This window comes from Podarcis vaucheri (genome assembly GCF_965113315.1).
Source record: "Podarcis vaucheri genome assembly, chromosome: 8".
Classification (NCBI taxonomy): domain Eukaryota; kingdom Metazoa; phylum Chordata; class Lepidosauria; order Squamata; family Lacertidae; genus Podarcis; species Podarcis vaucheri.
The window spans coordinates 84,294,393-84,322,041 of NC_138766.1; the positions used below are offsets into that span (position 1 = coordinate 84,294,393).

The 27,649-nt window shown below is 44.7% G+C and overlaps 2 protein-coding genes across 2 annotated transcripts in view; one reads left to right on the forward strand and one right to left on the reverse strand.

Moving 5' to 3' along the window:
* Positions 1-26,932, reverse strand: SLA (Src like adaptor). The gene is made up of 8 exons (XM_082235903.1): positions 26,578-26,932; positions 19,915-20,008; positions 13,623-13,722; positions 11,254-11,340; positions 8,705-8,808; positions 7,571-7,702; positions 3,368-3,515; positions 1-1,248 (listed from the first exon to the last, which is right to left on the reverse strand). Exons 2-8 carry the CDS (start codon positions 19,976-19,978, stop codon positions 1,047-1,049), a joined length of 837 nt encoding a protein of 278 aa, XP_082092029.1. The 5' UTR covers positions 19,979-20,008; positions 26,578-26,932; the 3' UTR covers positions 1-1,046.
* The window catches only part of TG (thyroglobulin), a 173,349-nt gene that overhangs the window by 94,563 nt on the left and 51,137 nt on the right, over positions 1-27,649 (forward strand). The window lies entirely within an intron of this gene.

The window sequence follows — 27,649 nt, forward strand, 5'->3', positions numbered from 1 at the left end:
TCTGTTTGTTTAATAATGTTTTATTACTTGGGTTTTTTGGGTTTTTTTTTACACCTATATACATGTTTTCTTCAGCTTCACTCAAGACTCATACACTGTAATACAATTTATATTATACAAGGGTATCACCCACATAAATAAGTTTATATATGCATATCTGGGACCTCTGAGAGGTTGAGGATGAACTCCAGTTATTAACTAAAAACATGCTGGCTCTGGATTTCATAAGGCAGAACCTAATCTGATTAGATTTAGGCAAGTATGCAAGCACAGCAACAGCTGGACTACTTTGCTTGAAACTGTAGATTTTCTCTACATTTAAAAAACAAAGAAAAACCAGGGCATCAGGGAAAAGGTTCTAACTGACTTGGTCTCCTTGTGTTAGTTTTTTTCTTACATGGAATATTTTATGTACGGAATTGTAAAAAAGAAATGATTCTTCCAGCCGCATTCTGAGGTCCAGGGTAGGACTGTACCACCTGATTTTGCTAAGCAAAATAACCCCGGGCTTTGGATTATCTGAAGTTGTTTATCCCGCAGGCTCCTTTGTGTGATGAACTCTGCTAAAGGTCTTGTGTGGTCTGGCCAGGTCAGAGGAAGGCCTGACATTTGGAATAATTTTCCTCAGGGCAGAAGATTAAGATCTGGTAATATTCCAGTTCTATGACCTAAATTGCACGTGATGGTGTGTTGATGTGTATAACTTGTGCCTATTACAGAGTGTGCAATGTGGGGGAAGAACTGCCTTTGACTTGGATAAGAGCCTATAGAAATAGTAGCTGGCCAAACCCAAACCACCTGGTGGATACATGTTTCTTTGTTCTTGCAACCAGAGCGATTTCTGAAAGAGCTTTCCTTATCAGTCGGCATCTATTGCTTTTCACTGTACACTTTAAGCCCCGTCTCCAGGCTCTGTCCCAGAGGACGTAGTCTCTTGTGGACTGAAAAAAATGGCGGTCGCGTTATCTCCCAACAGTGCAAAAGTTTTGTCATTTGAACATGGAGTATCTTAAGTTTCTTCTTGGCCAACTTCTACTTTATCAGGATCAGTTCTCGTGATAAATGAAGGGTGATTCGAACTTGTTCCGTAATATGACAGACCTGCTTTTCTGCTTCCGGTTGTTTGTGTAAGAGTCAGTTTCTCCAGTTAGGGCAAGATAGGAACTGATGCTGTTCCTCAGCCCAAAGCTCAGGCCAGAGTCCTCTATTCCAAGCATGTCTACAATGTCACTGTCATCTTCATTTGATCTTTAAAAAGAAGAAGGAAAAGGTAGTTTATTGCCTGAGATATTGATACAGAATAAGGAACTTCAACTGCCTTAGCTTCTTTGCAGTTTGGCTTAATGCGGTGCCAGAAGATAGACAAATGGGTCTGGGAATGTGCCACAAAATGGGTTTCTGTGTCCCCAGGCCATTTTGTGTTGTGCCACCCATGTTGGTCCTCTCCTGGTCTAACATTTGGACCCGAAGGAAATCAGCACAAACATTTCTGAAATTGGAACTAGAGATGGTTTCTCGTTGAAGAAGAATGGTTTATCCTGCTTTCAAACCTGGTTTCTTTCTTACCCTAATGATATCATTGTGGTGTGTGTTTTTCTGGGTGTGTTTTTTTTGAAGACAGAAATGCACATGCTCCAAGCCATTAAGTTAATGTATCCACGTAGCATTTCCAGAGTGTTTTGGCTGGTTATAAGTAAGTTGGGGACATGTACATATGCTACAAGGCTTTGCTTGACATAAATCATGCAGGCAACCCTTTGTAAAATATAATAACTCTGACATCCACACAACAGAATACAGTGGTACCTCTGATTACGTACTTAATTCGTTCCGGAGGTCCGTTCTTGACCTGAAACTGTTCTTAACCTGAAGCACCACTTTAGCTAATGGGGCCTCCCACTGCTGCCGTTCTTAACCCGAGGTACTATTTCTGGGTTAGCAGAGTCTGTAACCTGAAGCGTTTGTAACCTGAAGCGTATGTAACCCGAGGTACTACTGTACTGTATGAACCAGGCCTCGGTGAGAACATGACTTAGAATGTGCAAAGGGATTGTTAAATTATGGTATCACTGAGTAGGTGTGGGTTTAACAAAATAATCAGCCACTGCTTGTCGTCATCGCCCGAATTTCAGTTTCCAACCCCTTTATTCCCCACCCCGCTTTTCAAATACAGTGGTACCTCGGGTTAAGAACTTAATTCATTCTGCAGGTCTGTTCTTAACCTGAAGCTGTTCTTAACCTGAGGTACCACTTTAGCTAATGGGGCCTCCCACTGCCACCGCACAATTTCTGTTCTCATCCTGAAGCAAAGTTCTTAACCCGAGGTACTATTTCTGGGTTAGTGGAGTCTGTAACCTGAAGCGTCTGTAACCTGAGGTACTACTGTATTTCTTTTAGCACCCCCCTTTTTTGTCTAAAGGTAAAGGGACCCCTGACCATTAGGTCTAGTCATGGCCGACTCTGGGGTTGTGGCACTCATTTTGCTTTATTGGCCGAGGGAGCTGGCGTTCAGCTTCCGGGTCATGTGGCCAGCATGACTAAGCCACTTCTGGTGAACCAGAGCAGCACACAGAAACGCCGTTTATCTTCCCACCGGAATGGTACCTATTTATCTACTTGCACTTTGTGCTTTTGAACTGCTAGGTTGGCAGGAGCAGGGACCGAGCAACGGGAGCTCACCCCGTCTCAGGGATTCAAACCACCGACCTTCTGATCGGAAAGTCCTAGGCTCTGTGGCTTAACCCACAGCGCCACCCGCATCCTTTTTTTTGTCTACAACACCAGAAAAGGAATAAACTAGGCACAGAAGTGTAAATTCTGGAGTCCAAAACTCAATCCTGCTATTGCACATATCATACGAAGCATGAATGTTTTAGCAATCTTATACTGGTCAAACAGAGTACCATATTTTTTGCTCTATAAGACTCACTTTTTCCCTCCTAAAAAGTAAGGGCAAATGTGTGTGCGTCTTATGGAGTGAATGCAGGCTGCGCAGCTATCCCAGAAGCCAGAACAGCAAGAGGGATTGCTGCTTTCACTGCGCAGCGATCCCTCTTGCTGTTCTGGCTTCTGAGATTCAGAATATTTTTTTTCTTGTTTTCCTCCTCCAAAAACTAGGTGTGTCTTGTGGTCTGGTGCGTCTTATAGAGCGAAAAATACGTAATTTATTCCAGTTGCAGAACTGGGGTTTTGTAGCTGCAGAATCTCAGAGCACCATCTGCATTGAAATAGCCCTCCAGACCTTTGTGGACGACAACTCCCTTAATTCCCGACCATTGGGCCTGGACTGATGGGAGTTATAGTTCAACACATTTGAAGGGCACTGAGTTGGGGAAGGCTGGCATCAGCTGCCCCCACCAAACATTACCTCTGCTTATCCTTCCACGAGAAGGTCTTGCTGCGCATCACGACGGGGGTTTCTTGGTTGCTCATCTCTTGATTCCTTACTTCGTTGCTGCTCGTGTGTTGGGTGAGGCAGGGAGTGGTCAGTATGCAGCAGAGGCCATCAGCTACCTCTGAAAGAAGAAACGAGTTGCAAGTCAAAATGGTCTCTGACTTTTGCAATGTTTTTGTTTGTTTCTTGGTTACAATAATAATTTATTATTTATTCCCCACCCATCTGGCTGGGCTTCCCCAGCCACTCTGGGCGGCTTCCAACAAAATATTAAAATACTGTAATACATCAAACATTAAAAGCTTCCCTAAACAGGACAGTCTTCAGATGTCTTCTAAAAGTCTGGTCGTTGTTGCTCTCTTTGACATCTGGTGGAAGGGCGTTCCACAGGGAGGGTGCCACTACTAAGAAGGCCCTCTGCCTGGTTCCCTGTAACTTGGCTTCTCGCAGTGAGGGAACTACCAGAAAGCCCTCGGAGTTGGACCTCAGTGTCCGGGTAGAACGATGGGGTGGAGACGCTCCTTCAGATATACTGGACCGAGGCCGTTTAGGGCTTTAAAGGTCAGCACCAACACTTTGAATTGTGCTAGGAAACGTACTGGGAGCCAGTGTAGGTCTTTCAAGACTGGTGTTATGTGGTCTCGGCAGTCGCTCCCAGTCGCCAGTCTAGCTGCCGCACTCTGGATTAGTTGTAGTTTCCGGGTCACCTTCAAAGGTAGCCCCACGTACAGCGCATTGCAGTAGTCCAAGCGGGAGATAACTAGAGCATGCACCACTTTGGCGAGACAGTCCGTGGGCAGGTAGGGTCTCAGCCTGCTTACCAGATGGAGCTGATAAACAGCTGCCCTGGACACAGAATTAACCAGCGCCTCCATGGACAGCTGTGAGTCCAAAATGACCCCCAGGCTGCGCACCTGGTCCTTCAGGGGCACAGTTACCCCATTCAGGACCAGGGAGTCCTCCACACCCACTTTGCTCCTGTCCCCCAAAACAGTACTTCTGTCTTGTCAGGATTCAACCTCAATCTGTTAGCCGCCATCCATCCTCCAACCGCCTCCAGACACTCACACAGGACCTTCACCGCCTTCACTGGTTCTGATTTGAAAGAGAGGTAGAGCTCTCTCTGGTTATGTTTCTACCCCATCTTTTCAGTTCAGTAACTTCCAGGGCAGCTTACACGGAAAACATGAAAGATGAAATTAATTCCTTAATGTTTTTCTGTCTGAGCTGGCAGAGTTGCTGGAAACTACAAGAGGAGAGGGGTCCTAATTGTGGGTTTCCCACAGCAGGGCTCTTCTTAGGTTCTTGAAAACAGGGATAATGTTGGAAAGATGACTGTGATTTATACAGACCACACTGCTTACAACACAGCTGGAGTAAAGCAAAAACTCTGCTGCTCTTTCGTTTTGTTGCTGAAAAGAGAGAGGCAGTGTGGCGTAATGGTTAGAGTGTTGAACTAGGACCTGGGAGGGCAGGGTTCGAATCCCCACTCAGCCAGGAAGCTCTCTGGGTGACCTTGGCCCATTCAGCATCTCTGTAATATGGGGTGGGGAAACCTCTCTCTGCAAAACAGGCTAGAACTGGCTACAAAATGAGCTGTTGATCACCGTGTCTCTTCTACTTTTTCACATCCTCTATTGCAAACTTAAAAAAGCAAACAGCTTTGAAATGCATGATGAAGAATGAGATTATCACTCTGCCTTTCGGCTGTTGGATGTTTCTATCCACCCAAAATAACCTAAATATAAGTGCGCTGCCTGTTAATATTTATCTAGCGCTAAGCTGTGTGCCAGCTTCCTTTCCCACATTGTGTCAGCCACCAGTGAGTTCTGAGAAAAGGCATGGCTTCTAGGCAAATGTTGTGGCTTCACACTATGCAAAATGCATGCGATATTGGCATTAATGGCCAAACGTTAGCATTGTGTTTCCCCTGCAGGAAGGCTCCGCCCACTTTCGTTCTCTTTGTTCTGAGGGGCACATTTTGCCACTCGGAAGTGGTGCTGCCTTTAGATGGCAAGAGATTGCGAGCGTGCAGTGAGCTTTCAGCATCATAGCGTTCTAATCAGCCTCAGAGCTCACGTAGCTCAGATTACAGGTGTCATGCTTGCAAATAATAATAATGATAATCCATGAGAAGTGCATGGTGGAGACTAGCCCTGCAATGACAATGCCACAAAATACGCTGAGGTAAAGTGGTACCTCAGGTTAAGTACTTAATTCGTTCTGGAGGTCCATTCTTAACCTGAAACTTTTCTTAACACCAGTTAACACCCTGTTCCAACATCAGGGTCTTTTCCAGGGTGTCTTCTCTTCTCATGAGGCGGCCAAAGTATTGGAGCCTCAGCTTCAGGATCTGTCCCTCCAGTGAGCACTCAGGGCTGATTTCCTTCAGAATGGAGAGGTTTGATCTTCTTGCAGTCCATGGGACTCTCAAGAGTCTCCTCCAGCACCATACAGTGGTACCTCGGGTTAAGTACAGTGGTACCTTGGGTTAAGTACTTAATTTGTTCCAGAGGTCCGTTCTTAACCTGAAACTGTTCTTAACCTGAGGTACCACTTTAGCTAATGGGGCCTCCCGCTGCCGCCGCGCCACCGGAGCACGATTTCTGTTCTCATCCTGAAGCAAAGTTCTTAACCCGAGGTACTATTTATGGGTTAGCGGAGTTTGTAACCTGAAGCGTCTGTAAGCTGAAGTGCATGTAACCCAAGGTACCACTGCACATACACAGTTAGCCACCAGTGATATCATTACATAGCCAAATCTCTCTGGCTCTGAATAGTTCTGGGTCATGATCTTGTTCACCTTGGTAGACAGGCGAGTCACAATGAAGGACCCTCTTAAAATCTCTGAATTAGCAGCATTGCAGGGGGTTGGACTAGATGACCCTTGGTGTCCCTTCCAACTTTACAATTCTATGATTTTTATCCTGGGGCTGCAAATAAGGGCGAAGGGTCCTGGGTCAATGCTAAAGCAGGAAAAGGTTCCAGGTTCAGACCCTGGCATGCAGGGCTGGAAGCGTCCCTTGTCTGAAACCCTGGAGAGCTTCTGCCAGTCAGTGCTGGCAATATTGAACTACATGGACTCCATAGTATTATTGTTCTAGATTTATTAGTTGCGTGCTTCATGCAAGACACCCAAAGCAACTGACAAACACTAAAACCAGCTGCAACAATCAATAGAAACCTTCAAAGCTCCACATCCACACAAATAAAAGTCAGGTCCTTTCAGAGCCTGCCCAATCAGAAGAGGAAAGGCAGTTTTCCTAAAATTTAAAATATAGATTTCTAAAGTAGAGGAGTTTAAACAGTTCCCAAAAGCCCACTGTTCACGTAAGAAATGATTGCATATAAGAGTTTGGCGCAATATTGGCACATCCACGAACTTGTGAAGCGTAGGAAGAGAACATCTTGCAAAACTGGATATTTGTTTCCTGCAGACTCATAGTTTGACCCTTGGGTGACGGTTATGCAATGGCCACTACCTAGGGGCGAGCAAATCCTGTCCTTGTGTCTCTGCACATCTTTCAGCACGCTGACATACGAAATTGGATCTGCAGCCTTGTCAAATAATAATAATAAATTTTTATTTATACCCCGCCCTTCCTGGTTCAAAAACTGGGCTCAGGGTGGCTAAATTTAAAACACGTAATTGTAAAAGCAGCATAAAATAGAGTATAAAAACATGAATATCAATAAAATTCAAAGTTCGGAAATCAATTTAGGGGAAATCCATCCAATTAGATGATCACCAGGGCTAGCTAGGTGAATTGGTCCTATTTGGGCCAGTGAGGAGGCCGGGGAGAATTATCTGTGGGGTCTCAGAGAGGGTGATCTTCGTAAAAGGGGAGGGGGAGGGAAGAGAAGGGAAATAAAAGATCAGGCTGAATTCAAATTAAAAGCCAGGTGGAATAGCTCTGTCTTACAGGCCCGATGGAAGGAGGTTAAATCCTGAAGGGCCCTAGTCTCATGGGACAGAGCATTCCACCAGGTCGGAGCCATCACTGAAAAAGCAGAATAACTGAGCATTCCATGGGGATTACCATTTGCAATGGCGCATCATGTTCTCCACTCAAAAGCCAAGGTAACCGTATGAATCAAAGCAGACTTATGGGGTGAGCTGCGTTTCTGAAAGCTTGAAAACGCTTGTTTGTTTTAGAGCAGAACACGCCTTCTTACCGGAATAGTGATTTACGAGGTCCTCAAGGCACTGGAAAGTTTGCCGAGGAGAGATATAATACCAGTTGTTTGGCAGGCGGAAGATTCTGTAATGTTTCACTTGTACGTGCCGGACTGACAACGAATATAAACCTAGAGAAGAAGGGAGAAAAGTCAAACAATCATCCATTTGTCTGGATACTGAGAAACCCGGGAGCAGTTAAAACATTTTAGAGGGATAGAGACACTGCAAGCACACTTTGTTTTTATCCCATTTGGCTTGTCATGCCAACCTCTAAAGAATAATTGGAATCAGAGCTTGGTGGGGACGATTCCTTATTCTAGGCTGCTATGGACGCGAGTGGCGCTGTGGGTTAAACCACAGAGCCTAGGACTTGCCAATCAGAAGGTTGGCGGTTCGAATCCCCGCGACGGGGTGAGCTCCCGTTGCTCGGTCCCTGTTCCTGCCCACCTAGCAGTTCAAAAGCACATCAAAGTGCAAGTAGATAAATAGGTACCACTCCGGCGGGAAGGTAAACGGCATTTCCGTGCGCTGCTCTGGTTCGCCAGAAGCAGCTTAGTCATGCTGGCCACATGACCCGGAAGCTGTACCCCAGCTCCCTCGGCCAATAAAGCGAGATGAGCGCCGCAACCCCAGAGTAAGTCATGACTGGACCTAATGGTCAGGGGTCCCTTTACCTTTATGGATGCCTTGGTACAGCCCCCCCAAAAAAATTCCCAGGATTCCCAAGGAAAAATTGTTAACCTTGCACAGGAATTGCAGGACCTATGGCTCTCCAGATCCCAGATCCATCTAACATGGGATGAAAGTAGCTGTAGGCAGGGCTACATTTTACTCACCCCAGACTCTAGAATCAGCTATACAGCTGCAAATACAGCATTCTAAGTGTGTTTTAAGTACAATTCCCACCATCCCTGACCACTGGTCCTGTTAGCTAGGGATGATGGGAATTTTAGTCCCTAACATCAGGAGGGCTGGAATTTGCCTGTGCCTGGTATATAGTGTGTACGCAGCCATAGTCCAAAACATCTGGACGACACCAAGTTTTTGCGAAGTCTGGTTTAAACTGCCCTTAAGAGGAAGTATCAGACAGAGAAGTGGCAAAAGTTGAAAGCAAAACCTCATTTTCTCACCTTTTGTTGTTTCGCTCTTTCTAATCATGAACGAGCCAGTTCTGGTATTGGGAAGAAGCAGAAGTTCTTCAGCTTTTTCTCTTCCCAGACCTTCAAATAACCAACTGTAGGAGAAGGGAGGCTGGGGTTATAGGAGTGGAAAGGCAAACTGGACTTGTCCACAGAAATGCAGACTTAACTAGGAGAGTACCGTATAATGTATTTTTGGTACTGCTACTTTTGTAAAAAAAAATCACTGCGAATGTAGACGTCCCCCAGTAGCTGGAAAATTGCTAGTTATGTATGGCAAGGGAGATCCCCCCCAAAATATGGTGCTTTGTGCATGTGTAGGAGAGATTTATAAAGGGACGCGGGTGGCGCTGTGGGTTAAACCACAGAGCCTAGGGCTTGCCGATCAGAAGGTTGGCGGTTTGAATCCCCGCGATGGGGTGAGCTCCTGTTGCTCGGCCCCTGCTCCTGCCAACCTTGCAGTTCGAAAGCATGCCAGTGCAAGTAGATAAATAGGTAGGAAGGTAAATTGCGTTTCCCTGCACTGCTCTGCTTTGCTAGAAGCGGCTTAGTCATGCTGGCCACATGACCTGGAAGCTGTAAGCCGGCTCCCTCGGCCAATAAAGCGAGATGAGCGCCACAACCCCAGAGTCGGTCACAACTGGACCTAATGGTCAGGGGTCCCTTTAGCTTTACCTTAGGAGACGGGGAACCTGTGGCCCTCTAGATGTTGCTAGTCTCCAATGCCCATCATTAGGGATGGAGGGGAAATTCAATTCAGTACACACTTTAAGTCATATCTATCAAATTCACACTTTCTGAAACAATACGCAAGCCAAATCACAGTGAAGCAGATTAGAAGGATTTGGGGGTAGCCCTCCTCCTGAGCTGAAGTGTGATGTCAATATTGCCCCAACCAAGTTGAATCAGAGAGTGCTCTGCCCCTCTGTTTTTTCTGTACAGAAAGCAGCATGTATTTCTATCTACCTTATCATCTATCTCTAGGTCCACGGGCTTTGCAAGACGTTGAGGGTGTCCAAAATGTCGCCTGCAAAGCACTGGAAAACTCTGGGTTGTTTTGTTGTTGTTAAAGCACAGCAGTAGGGAGTCTTTCTTCAGCTAAAAGCATCATTTAATTTTTTTTAAACTCCTACACAGCTCTTCTTTATCACCCCCACCCCATCTCTTCAGAACTCCCCTAGCAGTGTTCTAGGGAGTGTTGCGTTGCAAGCAAAGTTTTTTTTTAAAGTGCATGTAAAAATTTACACCGCTCAGCCACCTCTTATTTATTTTAAGGCAGGAAAGAGCAAAATAAGTTCTGCTCCCCTGAGCAAGAGACAACCCACACTCTCCCCACTGCTTATATGGGATGATGGAATCCATTTTGCTTTCCACACAAAACGTTTGGGTACCTCTGCCTGTAAATTCCACCCACTTTGGTCAAAAGATGGGAATGTCATAGTTGGTTTTAGATTCTTCATTATAAGCGAACAAAGAAACACAGAGGTTCATTTTATACAGTGGCACACAAGCCAAATTGCTATATATCCTGACAGGTCCCTATCATCTATCTATCTGTCTATCTATCTATCTATCTATCTATCTATCTATCTATCATCTATCTCTATCATCTATCTATCTATCTATCATCTATCTATCTATCATCTATCTATCTATCATCTATCTATCTATCTATCTATCATCTATCTATCTATCTATCTATCTATCTATCTATCATCTATCATCTATCTATCTATCTATCTATCTATCTATCTATCTATCATCTATCTATCTATCTATCTATCTATCTATCTATCATCTCATCTATCTCTGTCTCTCATCTCTCATCTATCTAATCTATCTATCTATTATCTATCTATCTATCACCATCATCATCATCTATATACAGTGGTGCCCCGCAAGACAAATGCCTCACAAGAGGGAAAACTCGCTAGACGAAAGAGTTTTCCGTTTTGGAGGTGCTTCGCAAAACGAATTTCCTATGGGCTTGCTTCGCAAGACGACAATGTCTTGCGAGTTCCTGCTGGTTTTTTCCCCTTCCCCCCCTTTTTCTAAGCCGCTAAACCGCTAAGCCGCTAATCAGCTGATCCGATCAGCAGATAAGCCGCTAAAAGCCGCTAATAGCACTAATAGCGCTAATCCGCTAATCCGTCAATGGGCTTGCTTCGCAAGACAAAAAAACCGCTAGCCGAAGAGAATCACAGAACAGATTCTTTTCGTCTTGCGAGGCACCACTGTACTGTATCTGTCTGTCTGCCTAGCTTTTTTATACAGATTATGATTATTATCAATTATATTTGTATCCCACTTTTCCTCCCAGGAGCTCAAGTTAGCTTACATAGTTCTCCTCCCCATTTTATCCTCACAACAACCTTTGAAGGCAGGTTAGGACTATAGGCCCAAGGTCATATCGTGAGCTTCGTGGCTGAGTGGCGATTTGAACCCTGATCCCCCAGGTCCCAGTCCGACAGCGCTACCTGGCACATTTATATGACGCACAAAATACAACTGTGCCAAGACAACAGTGGGAGTTTCCTCACCCGTGGTAAACTTTTGCTACACATTTTTCCGGGATGTAGTTTTCTTGACCTGTCGTGAGGGAACGGGCTCTCCACCAGCCTCCTTCACTGCAAGAGAGAGAGAGAGAGATGAAATGCATATTGAAATTCACCGTCATTGTAGCGAAACAAGGCGAGTGGGGAAAATGGTCTAAAATATATCCCTGTGGGTTGTGAACTCCGGCAGACATATGAGGGATAAAGGTGATCATCAGTGAAACTACTAGACTTCCTCTTTCCACCCGTTGTATAAAAAAAGAAACTCAGTAAAGTTAATGAGACTTCCTGTTTTCAGATGAGGTAACATCTCCCCCTTCCCCCCGAATCGTATGTCAGCTGCTCATTTCGCTGTTGTCTCTGCTGGAGATTTGCAATTTACAACTCTGTCATCTGTCTGGAATACCCACATGCCCGTTACAAGAGGAAGATTGTTTCTCTGTGCTACTTTAGGTCAAGAATGAGGAATCTCAAGTCCAGTGACCTAATGTGGCCCTCCAAGCCTCTCTGTGTGGCCCTCAAAAGTCTCCCCAGGCCACACACCAGTGTAAACTAGAGATGCATGTCAGGGCAAAAATCTTAATTTCACATCCATTTTAAAAATATTTGGGAATGGCTGACCATTCAATAGGATGCACTCACTTTACATTGTTTAAATAAAAAGAATAAAGTAAAGGTGATGGCATTGTTAGCATATTAATAAGCATTTCCAAAGAATGACACACACATTCTAGGGATAAAATAGGGCTGCCATACGTCCAGGTTTTCCTGGACACATCCGGGAATCAGACTGAAAAATGGTGGATTTTTGCTGAATAGGCAATATGTACGGGAAAACCCCGACGTATGGGAAATGAATTGAAGAATACACTGTCCTTGGGTTGCTTAAATGTTAAAGTTATAAGGAAGCCACTGTGATTGTTCACATGCTAACTTTAGCAGGGCCTGAATGCTTTGGGTGATATTTAACTAAAAATCCATACTAAATAGCGCCAATGAAATCGACAAACTCAAGCAAGTCGTGACTCATTCAAGTCCATTGTTTTTGGTGGGTCAACCCCGAGTATGTCAGCCTGATACCATCCTGTATAGTAAAGGTAAAGGGACCCCTGACCATTAGGACCAGTCGTGGACGACTCTGGGGTTACGGTGCTCATCTCGCTTTATTGGCCAAGGGAGCTGGCGTACAGCTTCTGGGTCATGTGGCCAGCATGACTAAGCCGCTTCTGGCGAAACAGAGCAGCGCACGGAAATGCCATTTACCTTCCCGCTGGAGCAGTACCTATTTATCTACTTGCACTTTGACGTGGTTTCGAACTGCTAGGTTGGCAGGAGCAGGGACCGAGCAACGGGAGCTCACCCCGTCACGGGGATTCAAACCGTGGCCTTCTGATCAGCAAGTCCTAGGCTCTGTGGTTTAACCCACAGCGCCACCCGTGTCCCATCCCATATACACCATCCTGTATATTTGACTGCAAAGCTGGGATCTTTGCAGAAACTTTTCAAGCCCCAGTATAACTGATTCTAACAGGCAGACTGTTGAAGGATAGGGGAAGTAACATTTTCTGTAGCTCTCGGTACAGAGGTTGGCAGCATAGCCCCATGGCCTGTTCTCTCATTTGAGTTACAGCTTTTGGCCCGGGCTGCAAGTTCCCTGAGCATTTTTTCGTGCCTCAGCAGAATCAAAACAGGAAAAGGAAAGTTCCACTAAGTGTTGACTTTCACGCTTGTGGGCTACGGTCTCCATTGCGTGATTGGTACACAACAGGTATATTTGAGCAAAATCCACCTGATTTTTTATTTCTTTATAGACAAGCAAACGCCCGTTATGAGCAAGGCCCTCTGAATCACCTGAGACATGCAAAACACCTCAGAGCCCTAACCCCTTAATAGCGGAGCTTTCCTTGTTGCCCAGTTATTTACAAAACAGAGACTTTCAGTTGTTTCTTACACGTAGGAAAAGTGACTTCACCCCCTCAGTTTCATATGCGGAGATAGAGAGGAGGGGGAATTTGTTGGAAACTACTTAAATCAGTTGCCGTTGGTAAGGTTCGAAAACCATTTTCTCCCCCAGCTCAAATGGACTAGAATCTTGAGAGTTGTATGTTTTATTTCCAGTAGCCCATGGGAGCCCTTTGGGTCTCCTCTTCAGACCCTCACATGTCCCCTGACCGCTGATGCTGCAAACCAATTTTGCTGCCGCTACCAATTTTTGTGGCACGAAGGAGATGGGGACGCCTACCCAAAATCGCACTTCTCGGCAGCACAGCATTGAATAACGTGAATTTCTCAGCTGTCCTTCAACTTAATGCAAACCTCTTCTTTTTTTGAGAATGAAATAGGAAGGTACTCACTCTGATATTACACGCAATTTTTCTCCGACGTGAAATATAGGTTGGCTTATATCCGGATCAGGGTAGTTGTCAAGGACAGCAAGGAAGTCACTTCTATGGCCTGAAGAAGAGTGAAGGATGCAAAATATGAAGTCAATATGTTCACCAGAATCCAGTCATAACCTTGGTGCATCCAAGGCCTTGACCCAGTATACCTGAAGGAGCATCTCCACCCCCATAGTTCAGCCCAGACACTGAGATCCAGCTCCGAGGGAGAGAGCCTTCTCGGTGGTGGTGCCCGCCCTGTGGAACGCCCTCCCATCAGATGTTAAAGAAATAAACAACTATCTGACTTTTAGAAGACATCTGAAGGCAGCCCTATTTTGGAAGTTTTTAATGTTTGATGTTTTATCGCTTTACTATCATTATTATTAATACTCTGTTGGGAGCCGCCCAGAGTGGCTAGGGAAACCCCACCATATGGGCGGGGTATAAATAATAAATTCTTATTATTATCGCAGAATAATATGTTTCAGAAGATGTGGGCCAAAGTGAATCCTAGTACAGTGGTACCTCGGTTTATGAACTTCCGTTCTTAGACCGAGGTAAAGTTCACAAACCGGGACACTACTTCCAGTTTTGTGGAGTTTGTAAACCGAATCATTCGTAAACAGAACTGTTCTTAAACCAAGGTACCACTGTACTTCATTTCTGATAGATACAAATTCAGTACCTAAGTCTGGTGAGAGATGTTGACGCCTCTCTGGAAAGGTCATCTTTTGAACGGGAAGCTCTACCTTTAATATCTGTTGTCGGGGGGACTCAGTCCCTGTGGTGACTCAGTGGGAAGATAAATGCACTCTGCTCATGCCCAAGGTTCCCTTGCATTTATGCTTACCTCACATGTTCCTAAGTTGAGCCCTAGCACTTAAAATACAAAACTCCCGTGGCCGTGTTGCCTCATGCACATGGAGTCCCCTCAAAGGATCCTGAGAACTGTAGTTTGCTCCTCACAGAGCTCCAGTTCCCAGCACCCTTAAAAAGAAATCCAGTTTCCAGGATTCTCTGGGGAAAGCCATGTGCTTTCACATTGGCAATGTGATCTTAGTCTAACATAATGAATTAACTGCACCTCTTAAATGCTATTCAGACTGCCCACTAACCCTCTCTTCCCAACTGGTTCTCAAAGGGTCTGGCAGGAGAGGATGGCAAAATTCAAGGACAATCAAAGAAAAATTTAAACATTTCAGTGTGGTACAGTTTAGTAAAATATACTGTAATCGTTATTAATTTTGTACAACATGTAGCTGTTTTCTGGATGTCTCATGGTAGTATTATAAAGTAGTTGTATTCTATGGGAGATATATATATATATATATAGAGAGAGAGAGAGAGAGAGAGAGACAGATAGATTATTAAAATTTTATATTTCTCATATATATATATATATATATATATATATATATATATATATATATATATAATTTTCAGCTTTTGCAAATATTTTGACAAGAAAAAACAAATCTTTACACATCTAATTTACCTCCCCCTCGACTTCCCTCCTTTCTTTGGTTATTTGTTTCTTCATATCCAATTCATACATATTTACAAATTTTCCCTTGTCTTCCCCTTAATTGTCTCTTACTGCACGTGTTCGTATCAGTCTGACAAATGTTTTAATTTATATACAATGGGTTTTCAAAGAGTCAATGAATTTTCCCCATTCTATTTAAAAAAGTCTCCCTTCTTGATTTCTTGTTCTTCCGGCGAGTTTCACCATTTCTGCATATTCCATTCATTTTAATTGCCAGTCTTCCTTCGACAGAACTATTTCTTCCTCCCATCTTCTGTGTTATAAATCGGACACTGCTAGGAGTTGTTTCTTTTTGTTTTCCTTTTTTTATCAATGAAAAATTCAGTGTGGTGAAAGCAAATTTTTGTTCTGAAAGTGTGGCACAGAGAATTTTTTTTTGAGAACCATTAGAGGCCCACATTACCCCTACCCGAGAGCTGCATAAAATCCTGTCAAAACCCTGTTTATTTGCCATTAATTATGTGGCACCTGAATGCCATCTCCCAAAGCCTAGCTGGCAACGCATTTCAGGCACATATTCAGCCCTGTTCACTACTAAGACTAGGCCTGCTATTGCCACGATAGCTGCTATCTCCTGTCTCTGGCTGAATATTTATCCTGGGCCGCTACAATCTAATCAGACGATGCCACGTTGATTTTCTTATGTCAAACAAGCAGTACATCTTTATCTTGCCAATAGTCTAAAAATAGTTTGAGGCTTAAAAATAGCACAGGGCGGAAATGCAAAACCACAGGAAGTCAGAAAAATCAAGGTCGCCTTCCTCTTCAGTTAGCAGTTGGGCTGGGTACCTCTTGACTTGGCTAGCTCCTCTGCCAGCAGCACAGCTGCTATCAACAGAGAAAACAAGGACACCTTCGTCATAAAGGCACAAGATAACATTTACATGTCCTGTTTGCTCATGTGTAAATTTATCGGGAAGTGAGGTTGTAAGGAGAGACCACAACATAGTGCTTTACATTCAGGAGGGGGTTTGTAGTCCATCCTTGGTGCTGTACCATTTTTGCTTGTTTTCTTCTCCCTCCCAATACATTTTCCTTTTCTGCTGTGTGTCTCTAGGCTGTTAACCTGGGGACAAAAACTGTCCTGTTTGCAGTGATCTGTAAACTGCTCTGGGAGACTCTTTTTTTTGGGGGGGGGCCTAAAGAACAGGATGATGGTGAATATATTGGGCAATTTCAGTAGCTCAACAGCACAGTTCAGAATGTAAGAAGGCATCATTTTCCATTCCACCCTGTATTAGCCGCATACGGCAATGTTTCCGTTCTCCTGCAGTTCACCTCCCTCTAAAAACTACATTGCTCATCTCACTGTCTGCTGTAATGACATTATGTAACTTATATAATTTACATAACCACATAAATTAAGCTGCCATTATGCTATTCCACCCCGTTCATTTCAGTGCAAAGAAAGCATAGTGCAAATCGGAGTGAGGAAGCGATGAATTGCCTATTGTTTCTGGACTAAGAGCAACAATGACAGTGGATACCAATTGTATTTGCTGGAGCGATTTCCATAGTGGACATGGGTCAAATAAGCAAACATTGGGAACTCACCCACCCTGACATCTCAGGTTAAGATGACCCAAGAGCCTGTCAGGGTTTTGTAACCACCCATTGCACCAGATTTTGTAGCCAGTGGCACTTGTGAGCAGGATATTCTTGCATAGTTGCTGGCCTTGTTTAGCGCATGGTGAGCCTCAGTCCAGAATATCTGAAGGAGTGTCTCCACCCCCATTGTTCTGCCCGGACAGTGAGGTCCAGTGCCAAGGGCCTTCCGGCGGTTCCCTCACTGCCAGAAGCGAGGTTACAGGGAACCAGGCAGAGGGCCTTCTCAGTGGTGGCTCCTGCCCTGTGGAACACCCTCCCACCAGATGTCAAAGAGAAGAACAACTACCTGACTTTTAGAAGACATCTGAAGGCAGCCCTCTTTAGGGAAGCTTTTAATGTTTGATGCATTACTGTATTTTAATATTGTGTTGGAAGCCACCCAGAGTGGTTGGGGAAGCCCAGTCAAATGACAGGGTATAAACAATTATTATTATTACAGCCCCTCTCCACACACCCAAACCTTGACTCTAGCCCTTTCCTGAGAGACTCCAAAAAGGATACTAAAACTCTGAAAACTAATGGAAAGCAAGTGGGATCTGCGAGAAAACATTGCTATGTGGAGTGATCCTGTTCAGATTTCTGGTCAAGCAGCCAAGCCCGCCTCCAGGATATTCCATTCCACTCCCCACCCAAGTTCTTTTCTCCCTCATCCCAGTATTTAGCATTATGTGGAACGTAGTCCTCATTGTTGCTTATTTCTTATCCTTTGCACAGGTGTGTGTTTCTCTAAAGCAGGGGTTAGCAAACTTTCATAGAATCATAGTGGAAGAGACCACAAGGGCCATCGAGTCCAACCCCCTGCCAAGCAGGAAACACCATCAGAGCACTCCTGACATATGGTTGTCAAGCCTCTGCTTAAAGACCTCCAAAGTAGGAGACTCCACCACACTCCTTGGCAGCAAATTCCACTGTCGAACAGCTCTTACTGTCAGGAAGTTCTTCCTAATGTTTAGGTGGAATCTTCTTTCTTGTAGTTTGGATCCATTGCTCCGTGTCCGCTTCTCTGGAGCAGCAGAAAACAACCTTTCTCCCTCCTCTATGTGACATCCTTTTATATATTTGAACATGGCTATCATATCACCCCTTAACCTCCTCTTCTCCAGGCTAAACATGCCCAGCTCCCTTAACCGTTCCTCATAAGGCATCGTTTCCAGGCCTTTGACCATTTTGGTTGCCCTCCTCTGGACACGCTCCAGTTTGTCAGTGTCCTTCTTGAATTGTGGTGCCCAGAACTGGACACAGTACTCCAGGTGAGGTCTGACCAGAGCAGAATACAGTGGCACTATTACTTCCCTTGATCTAGATGCTATACTCCTGTTGATGAAGCCCAGAATTGCATTGACTTTTTTAGCTGCCGCGTCACACTGTTGGCTCATGTCAAGTTTGTGGTCAACCAAGACTCCTAGATCCTTTTCACATGTACTGCTCTCAAGCCAGGTGTCACCCATCTTGTATTTGTGCCTCTCATTTTTTTTGCCCAAGTGCAATACTTTACATTTCTCCCTGTTAAAATTCATCTTGTTTGTTTTGGCCCAGTTCTCTACTCTGTCAAGGTCGTTTTGAAGTGTGATCCTGTCCTCTGGGGTGTTAGCCACCCCTCCCAGTTTGGTGTCATCTGCAAATTTGATCAGGATGCCCTTGAGTCCATCATCCAAGTCGTTGATAAAGATGTTGAATAAACTTTCTCAGCACGGAGCCGGTCCACTGTCCTTCAGAACTTGTGGGGGGGCCGGACTATATTTTTTTTGGGGGGGGGAATGAATGAATTCCTATGCCCCACAAATAACCCAGCGATGCATTTTTTTTTAAAGCACACATTCTACTCATATAAAAACACCAGGCAGGCCCCACAAATAACCCAGAGATGCATTTTAAATAAAAGGACACATTCTACTTGTCATGTAAAAACATGCTGATTCCCGGACCATCCGTGGGCTGGATTTAGAAGGTGATTTGGCTGGATCCGGTCCCCGGGCCTTAGTTTGCCTACCTACCCCTGCTCTAAAGGTTTTTTCTTTTCTTTTTGGCATTTCTTAAAACTTTGGGAACAACCAAGCCACAGGCCGGGCTTGACCTTACGATTTAAAGGTAAAGAAGATCTTTGTTCTTTTGCGTAAATGTGTTCTTTTTTAAAAAAAAGTCTTATAAAATCTTTTCACACTTAGCAAATGCACTCCTTGATTTTGGTATGAGATGCAGAGGCAGATTAGGGGAATGCAACCAGTTTTGACTGGGCTGGGCGCAGAGCCTCAGGGGTGCCAGAACTATGAAATAGAATGGAAGGTGAGAGGGGTGGGGTGTGAATTTTGGCATCGCACAGGTTGCCCCTGAAATTTGAGCCCCCAAGGTCTGCGAGATGCAAACTATATAGCTTGCAAGTGATGCATTAAAAGTGTGAAGCACCCAAGAGCTAAGATTTAGGATCGGGGCAATGCTCAGGTTTATTGGGTGTGTGTGTAGGTAAGCAAGCCCTTAATGAAATCCACAAGCCCCCCACCCCGTTTTGACCAAACTCTGATGGAACTGTGATTTTAATTCCCCATCATGTCATAGTGTCACTCTGTGATATGGAGGGAAATTAAAATGTGATCCTGCAACTGTGGGGGCCTTGTGGGAAGTTAAAATGGCAGCTCCCCAACTCAGCTGCCCAATTGATTCGAGTCCTGTTTGAGGGGGGTCCCAGGTCAGAGTCAGTAGTGGGACTTGTTGGAGGTTTGGGATGCTGACAATTGCCTGAGGCCACTACAGTGTACCTCGGGTTAAGTACTTAATTCGTTCCAGAGGTCCGTACTTAGCCTGAAACTGTTCTTAACCTGAAGCACCACTTTAGCTAATGGGGCCTCCTGCTGCTGCCGTGCTGCCGGAGCACGATTTCTGTTCTCATCCTGAAGCAAAATTCTTAACCCAAGGTACTATTTATGGGTTAGCCGAGTCTGTAACCTGAAGCGTATGTAACCCGAGGTACCACTGTATATGCTGATGCTGTCTCTGAAAGACCTTTTTTTTTTTTGCTCATGGCATGTCATGTTCATCAACAATTTATGGTCTCCCTTTCTCTTCCCACTCCTCCTCCTCCGAAATTGTAATTTAATTTAATTTAAGCACACTTACCAGATTGCCAGGATGCGATATTTATCTCAGGTGTGGTTTTTGTTGTTCTTATAGTGTTCCCCATTGTTCTTCCTTCAAAGTGCGAGCGTCAGAGCTAAAGTAGCAAAGGCAGATGCAAAAGCTTCAGGTTAGCACCTGCTTTGCTTACTAACATTTAGTAGCTTGTTAGAAGAAGAAGAAAGCAGACACATACTTTGCATTGATTCTTCTCCTTAATTATTTGATGTTCTGCATGTGTCTGAGAAACACATGCATTTGCTTAAGTTCTCACAACTTCCCTGAAGTTGTCACAACAGTGGCCCGAAAACCGCAACCAGAAACGTTGCCAAGAACTGATGTATAAAACAGTATTTTCCACCGATGTTGTATTTGCATAATAGGAAGTTGCCGTCAAAGCATGAAAAGAGTGTGTGTGAGTTTGGGGGCACCAGGGACAATAAGACGTCAATATACTTAGTCTACGCAAACTCAGGCATACAAAATACACACTCTGTCTCCCCAAATCAGTCTCTTTTCTCCAGGGTTTCCCCCCTTCCATTCTGCCTCAGTTTGCTCTCTGTTGAACCACAGAGGGATGGAAACCATTCCCTGAAATATATCCACATACCCTCAAGAATTAAAACAGACAGCGCTGGTTTTATAAGACACAGCTTAGTTTCATAACAATTTCAGCAAGAGACGGAGCCTTGGTTCAGATTTTAACACAGACTCGCCTAATTTGCACTCCCCAAAGCAATATGCAGACTGAAACACAGATAGCCTTCAAAGCCCACACTTCTACGAATTTTGTGATTCTCTGACCGAAAATGTGTGCAAAAATGTGTAAATCAGGAGAGAGTCTGCGTGGGAATTGTCCCCCACCCCCAAATGGCCTATGAAAAAGTCGCTGGCAGACTAATAAACTAAAAGGCTGAAAAGTCCATGGAGTCAGTGTTATAATATACCAGACTGAATGGTGGGGAACTTCTGATGCCAGCTCTAAGAGGTCTATTTGTGGCTAAGGTTATTTCTCAGTTGACATAGGGTGTAGAAATCTGGGGCATTTTGAAGGCAAAACAGTTGGAGATAATACAGAACAGATTTATTTGCTCTTTATTGGGTCTCCCACCAAGAGCACATGTGACTGGAGTAATTCCAAATTTATTTTATGTTGGAGGCTGTTATCTTTTATTTTTTAAAAAACTGAGACCTTTGGTAAATGTAGTGGCAGAACTGTGTACAGAAGGGCAGCCTCATTCATTCTCCCCATACACCCGGATAGCTATCAGTAAATTGTTACTGGGGAAATATGGACTTGACTGAGAGATGCATTTTGCTGCGTAAATGCAGCTTACAATGCAATATTAAAGCACAGCTCTTAAGAGCCGTCTGCAGAATAATACACGGACACCATGATTTTATCCAGATTTTCCAGTACTTTGCCTGCTTAAAATCGCACTGTGGGGAAGAGAAATACTTATTTGAGGACTTTTTCTCTGCAAAATAGTTACAGCCCTGGATTTTTTTGGACTATGAAGTCTAATTTTCTGGAAGGAAGATTCAAGAAAATCCCCAGAGATTAGCCCTTTGTAGAAGACACCAAACACTACATGTTATACTGTAAATTGTATGAAACAGACAAAAATAATTAGAGAAATCTTTAATGGTGGTTGTTCCTCGCAGTAATATGGAAAAGGGTAAATATCTGTTGTCCAGTTCAGACAGGTATGTAACATTTAACACAGCTGTATTTGTAGTGAGACAATATCAAGTTGCCTCCTTTGAGATATAAGATTCTGTTTTCCCTGTATATTTTATTCCTTATATGGGCCAAGTTTTTATTTTGATGTAATAACTCTTTTAATTTTTGGTCACACGTTTCTTCTGGGCTACAACCAGCATGTGGTTTCTTCATTAATAATTTTGCATGTAAATCCATATGTTAGTGAAGATAACATACAAAAATAAAAAATGTATTAGGGGAAACTGCAAACGAAAACGCACACTAAAACGCCGGCAAACTTTTTTTTAAGAGGACTTAAAAATATTGCAAACTCATGCTGAAATGTGGTGAAAGAAGATTTGAAAAATGAGAAATTGATAGGCACTAAAATTGCAGGATCGCCTTATATCATATGAGCGCACCCAGCTGCTTTGATCTGCAGAACAGGCACTGATAAACGTGCCACATAATACTCTTCCTACAGTTGTAACAAATTGATATTTTAGTGTGGCAGCAGCTACACTTTGGAAGTTCCTGCCTACTGACATCTGTCAGGTGCCATTGCTGTATGCTGTTTGACACCTACCTATAATATTTTTGCTTAGGCGAACCTATCCGGACATATTAATGTTGTGCTTTAATCTCTCTCTCTTTTAGATATACTTTTAATATCAACTATTTAAAAACCTTATTAATTGTATCTGACTGGCTTTTTAAATTGATAATTTTAATATTTCTTGTAAACCGCTTAGGTTTAAAACCAATCAGCTGGTAATTTTTGTCAAATAAATAAATACGTATTGGCGTATTTATCTGTTCCAAATTCCAGCTCTGGTTTTTCATCAGCCTATAGGGACTTTTACTTACTCTGTCGGGGTCTCACCCAGTTACCTTGAAAGCCCAAGCTACTGTTTCGTTCCATTCCAAATCTTCATCATACTTTTTGGGAAAAGGTATGTATAGACTCCCTTGTTCTGTGGGATTTTATCTGATGCAGGATTGATTGTTTCATCATTTATAAATGTTATTATCCTGCCCTCCAGGTCAGCTGAAATTCTTTTCTTAATTGAAAGAAAAAAGCTGAAAGCCTAACCAGACTTACTTGAGAGTAAGCCCCATTGAATCCATTGGGAGTTACCTCTGGGTTAACTTGACTAGGCTTGTGCTGTTAAAATACTAGCAAAAGGCAGCAACAAAATGAGGAAAAAAGGATGCAACTGGTCTTTGCCGAATCAGGCAGTTGGTACATTTAGCTCAGTGCAATGTCTACGTTTTCAGAAAAGGTTTCAGAAAGGGAGTCTCTCTCAGTGACACCTGAAGATGCCAAGAGATGACTCTTCTACATGCATCTATTAAGTCATATTATATTGTAGTGAAAATAGCATAACAAAGATGCATTGTATCAGGAGAACTTGCCCACTAGAATGTGTTCATTAGTCAAAACGGCAGACAGGAATGGGTTTATTGGGAGAAATCTGTACTACAATGCTGGCGAATTTTCACGAGAGTTTTCAAAGGAACAGAAAATTCGCAAATGGCTGCAGAAATACAGAAAGCTGGATTTTCAGACTGGGGAAAATGAGAAATGGAGAGAACAGAAATTGAGAGGTCCACCCCTAGTCAGGGGTGATGGAGGTTTGTGTAACAACAGATGGAGGGCACCAGGTTAGATATAAGGCTGCTAGGAACTACCAAGGCAGGATTCAATCCTGAGGTCGAGGTGGAAAGTTCTCCACAGTGACCCTCCAGGAGGTGAAAAGGGGCTTCTAAACTTGCCTCTCCAATTGCATAGAGCAGACCCTTAAGGATAACAGGAGATCTCCAGCCAGACTTGCTGCCGAATGAGCATCGATCTCATTCCCACCCACCAGTTGTGTACACACCCTGCCTCCCTAGAATCCTAGGAAATGTAATTTACCCATCACAGACCTAGAATTCCCAGCACCCTTAACAAACTACAGCTCCAGGATTTGGGCAGGGGGGTGCTTTAAATGTATAGTGTCTTTTTTTAAAAAAAAAGTAATTCATTTCAGAGGTAGTCAGGAAAATGGACTCCCTCTCCCAAGCCAAAAGTGGGCTTGGAGAAGAAAGAAAGGGCTCTAGAGAGAGTGGTCAGCTTCAAGATACTGGAGTGAAATTGCCTCTCGTATCTCCCATTGTGACCTTGTCAAGACATGCAAAGTATTCTGTGAAATGCAGGGCTTTTATTGTTCGTTTAACACGTTCACCGAAGGGCTTCTTACTCTGCTTTGGAACAGGAAGTTAATGCACCCGTTTTTCTCTGTGCGTATGTCTTGCAATTTGCAAAGGCAATTTGAAAGGGGCTGTTTGTGGTGTGGAAATTCACCCTGCTTTTGCCTCTGCTGAATGGGTTTTGCAGGCTTTTTTTTATGGCTTCGGAAACCTGCAAAACCCACTTAGCCAGAGGCAGCGGTGCGACGAAAGAAAAATGTGTGCATTATATACCATGGGAAGTGATGTGCCGCTCAAACCGCTTCTGACTTTCTTAAAACAAGCAAGTGAAAACGGTTTTCTGCCTCCATCCTTGGGGCCAAACGGGACATCCCAGACGCAGCCATGTTTGCTGCCCACTTGCCTGCCTATTCCATTTTGAGCCCCTTCCCTTCCCTTCCCTGCCCCTTCCCTGCCTAATACATTTGGGGAAGCGGGCAAGAACAGCTCTTCTGCATCAGACCAGTGGTCCAAACCCTCCAGCATTCTGTTCTCACAGCGGCCAACCAGAAGCACAAAGGAATCCTGCACACAGACCGCAAAGCACAGCAGCCCTTTCCCCTCCATTCTGGTATTCTGGTATTCAGAAGCCTCACTGCCTCCGACAGAGCACAGGCACGAGGGTTGGTCACCTTGGCTATAGCCTTATGCTCCTTTAAAGCCTGCCAAACCAGAGTCCATTGCTGGTTTTAACCTTTAAAGCTCTCTACGGCTTGGGACCCTCGTACCCACGGGACTGCCTCTCCTGGTATGTCCCGCGGAGGACCTTACGGCCTTCAAACAAAAACATCTTGGAGGTCCCAGGCCACAAGGAGGTTAGGCTGGCCTCAACCAGAGCCAGGGCTTTTTCGGCTGTGGCCCCGATCTGGTGGAATGCTCTGTCACAAGAGACTAGGGCCCTGCGGGACTTGACATCTTTCCACAGGGCCTGCAAGACAGAGCTGTTCCATCCGGCCTTTGGCCAAGGCACAGCCTGACCCCCTCCTTTGGTAATCCTCACAGAACTCTAGCCCAATTGTTGCCATTAATTTGATTTTGAATTGGTTTTAAAATGAATTGATTTTAGAATGCTGTGTTACTTTTATTGTTGTTAGCCGCTCTGAGCCCGGCTTTGGCTGGGGAGGGCAGGATATAAATAAAAGATGATGGTGATGATTACATCCTGTAAATTCCATTGTGCAAAGAAGTAGTTTATCTTGTCTTTCCCCCTCCAAATCTAAAAGCAGCAAGAAGGTCTGGGCAGAGAGTCACCCAGAAGGTCAACAGGGCAAGGCAATTGGAGAATGCGCCTCCATCTCCTTCCTGTTCACACTGCTTGGATGCTCAAGGAGAGTGCGGGAGCCACAGGGCCCCCTGTAGGGAATTTAGGCCTCGGCAGACACACCTGTCCTTTTCTTTCTTTCACCCCAGCCCCGATACAGTGTCCCCCAAACTGGGGTCTCCAGCTGTTTTTGGACTACAACTCCCATCATCCCTAGCTAGCAGGACCAGTGGTTGGGGCCGATGGGCATTGTAGTCCAATAACAGCTGGAGATCCCCCAGCAGTTTGGGGGACACTGCTGTATGTGACGGGTGAGGGAAGGGAGGTAGCTCGGTGCCAGAACATCTCTGCCTTTTGTGCGGAAGGTCCCAGTTTCTTTCTCCAGCATCTCCATCAGAGGCTCAGGATGTCCCCCTGCCGGAGAGCAGCTGCCAATCAGTGTAGATGATACTGAGCTACATGGACCAAAGGTCTTATTCCATATACAGCAGCTCCCTATGAACCAGGCTTTGCAGGAAAGCGTGTGAGGCATTGGTTTAGCTCCCACCTCGCCCACTGCTTTCAATGGAATCGGTGAATACAGAGTTGTGGTTGCCTGCTATCCAGTTTTGGCCTCATAGAATCATAGAATGATAGAGTTGGAAGAGACCACAAGGGCCATCGAGTCCAACCCCCTGCCAAGCAAGAAACACCATCAGAGCACTCCTGACATATGGTTGTCAAGCCTCTGCTTAAAGACCTCCAAAGTAGGAGACTCCACCACACTCCTTGGCAGCAAATTCCACTGTCGAACAGCTCTTACTGTCAGAAAGTTCTTCCTAATGTTTAGGTGGAATCTTCTTTCTTGTAGTTTGGATCCATTGCTCCATGTCCGCTTCTCTGGAGCAGCAGAAAACAACCTTTCTCCTTCCTCTATGTGACATCCTTTTATATATTTGAACATGGCTATCATATCACCCCTTAACCTCCTCTTCTCCAGGCTAAACATGCCCAGCTCCCTTAGCCGTTCCTCATAAGGCATCGTTTCCAGGCCTTTGACCATTTTGGTTGCCCTCCTCTGGACACGTTCCAGTTTGTCAGTGTCCTTCTTGAACTGTGGTGCCCAGAACTGGACACAGTACTCCAGGTGAGGTCTGACCAGAGCAGAATACAGTGGCACTATTACTTCCCTTGATCTAGATGCTATACTCCTATTGATGAGGCCCAGAATTGCATTGACTTTTTTAGCTGCCGCGTCACACTGTTGGCTCATGTCAAGTTTGTGGTCAACCAAGACTCCTAGATCCTTTTCACATGTACTGCTCTCCTCGTTGAGGAGCTTCTTCCTTGCACCAGCCTAAAGAACTGACAAACCCCCCACAACCTTCTCTCAAGCAGAACTGCCACAGCCTCCTTGGGTTGTGCAAGAACGCTCAACGTTGCTGTGTGGCAAGGGGCTAACGCGGTCCTGGATTCCAGCAGAGCTTACCTTGTGTTTAGATGCCAAGCATAGTGTCCTAGCCCTCTTCCTTTGCCTCTTCCTTTCACCAGCGGCGCCTGGCTTCCATGTCGCTTGGAAAATGCCAGAGGGGAAAACAGGTTCGGTTCTGATGCACACAGCCGAGCGAAGTGAGGCTTTTGGAGAGTTTGGCAGCCTATCGTGCAGCCCCGTTCTTGCTAAACAAGGTGCATACTTCCTCTGTGAGAAATAAGGAAGGGCTCCGCGTATTGCACGAGATAAGTTCCTGTTGCTGGTTGCTAGCTGGGCTGGGAGGTGGTCTGGGGCACTTTTGCTCTCCTTTTTTGACAAGCTGTTTCCATGTCAAGTTTTGGGGGGCCTGCGGCGGTGCAAGCGGCGGCTGTGGCTGTATGAAAAGCAAAGGAAGCATACGAAACCTTTGTGCACTACAGGTTTCCAGTGCCTGTGGCTCGCTTGTGCCGTTTATGTATTTATAGCTTGCTGCAGGCCTTCCTTCCTCCCCAGAGCCCAGAATGGCATGTTGCATCATGATACTCAGCTGTGCTCAGCCCAGAAAACTGGCATTGTGGGCATGCAGAAAAGCAAGCTTCGGTGTCAGGGATCATAGAATTGTAGAGCTGGAAAGGAACCCTGAGGATCCCCTAGTCTGGAATTTCCCAAACTTGGGTCTCCAGTTGTTGGACTAAAAATCCCATCATCTCTGACCGCTGGTCCTGCTAGCTTGGGGTGATGGGAGTTGTAGTCCAACAACAGCTGGAGACCCAAGTTTGGGAAACAACTCCCTGCAGTGCAGGAATCTCAACTAAAGCATTTATGACACGTGGAAGGTTCTCAGGCAAGGTGGAAGGAGAAAGAACTTGCCTATGTGAAGATCACCTGGTGGAAACCCTTACACATATGGTTTTCAATTGTAAACTATATGCTGATCTCCGCCAGCAATTTCTAAATTTCCCTAAATGGAAACTAGAGTCATACATTTTCTATTACTGGGGAATGATCAGGAGCTCACCAAGTTAGTGCCTAAATATCTCTATTTAGTTTCTTGTCGTCGAAATACAGTGGTACCTCGGGTTACATACGC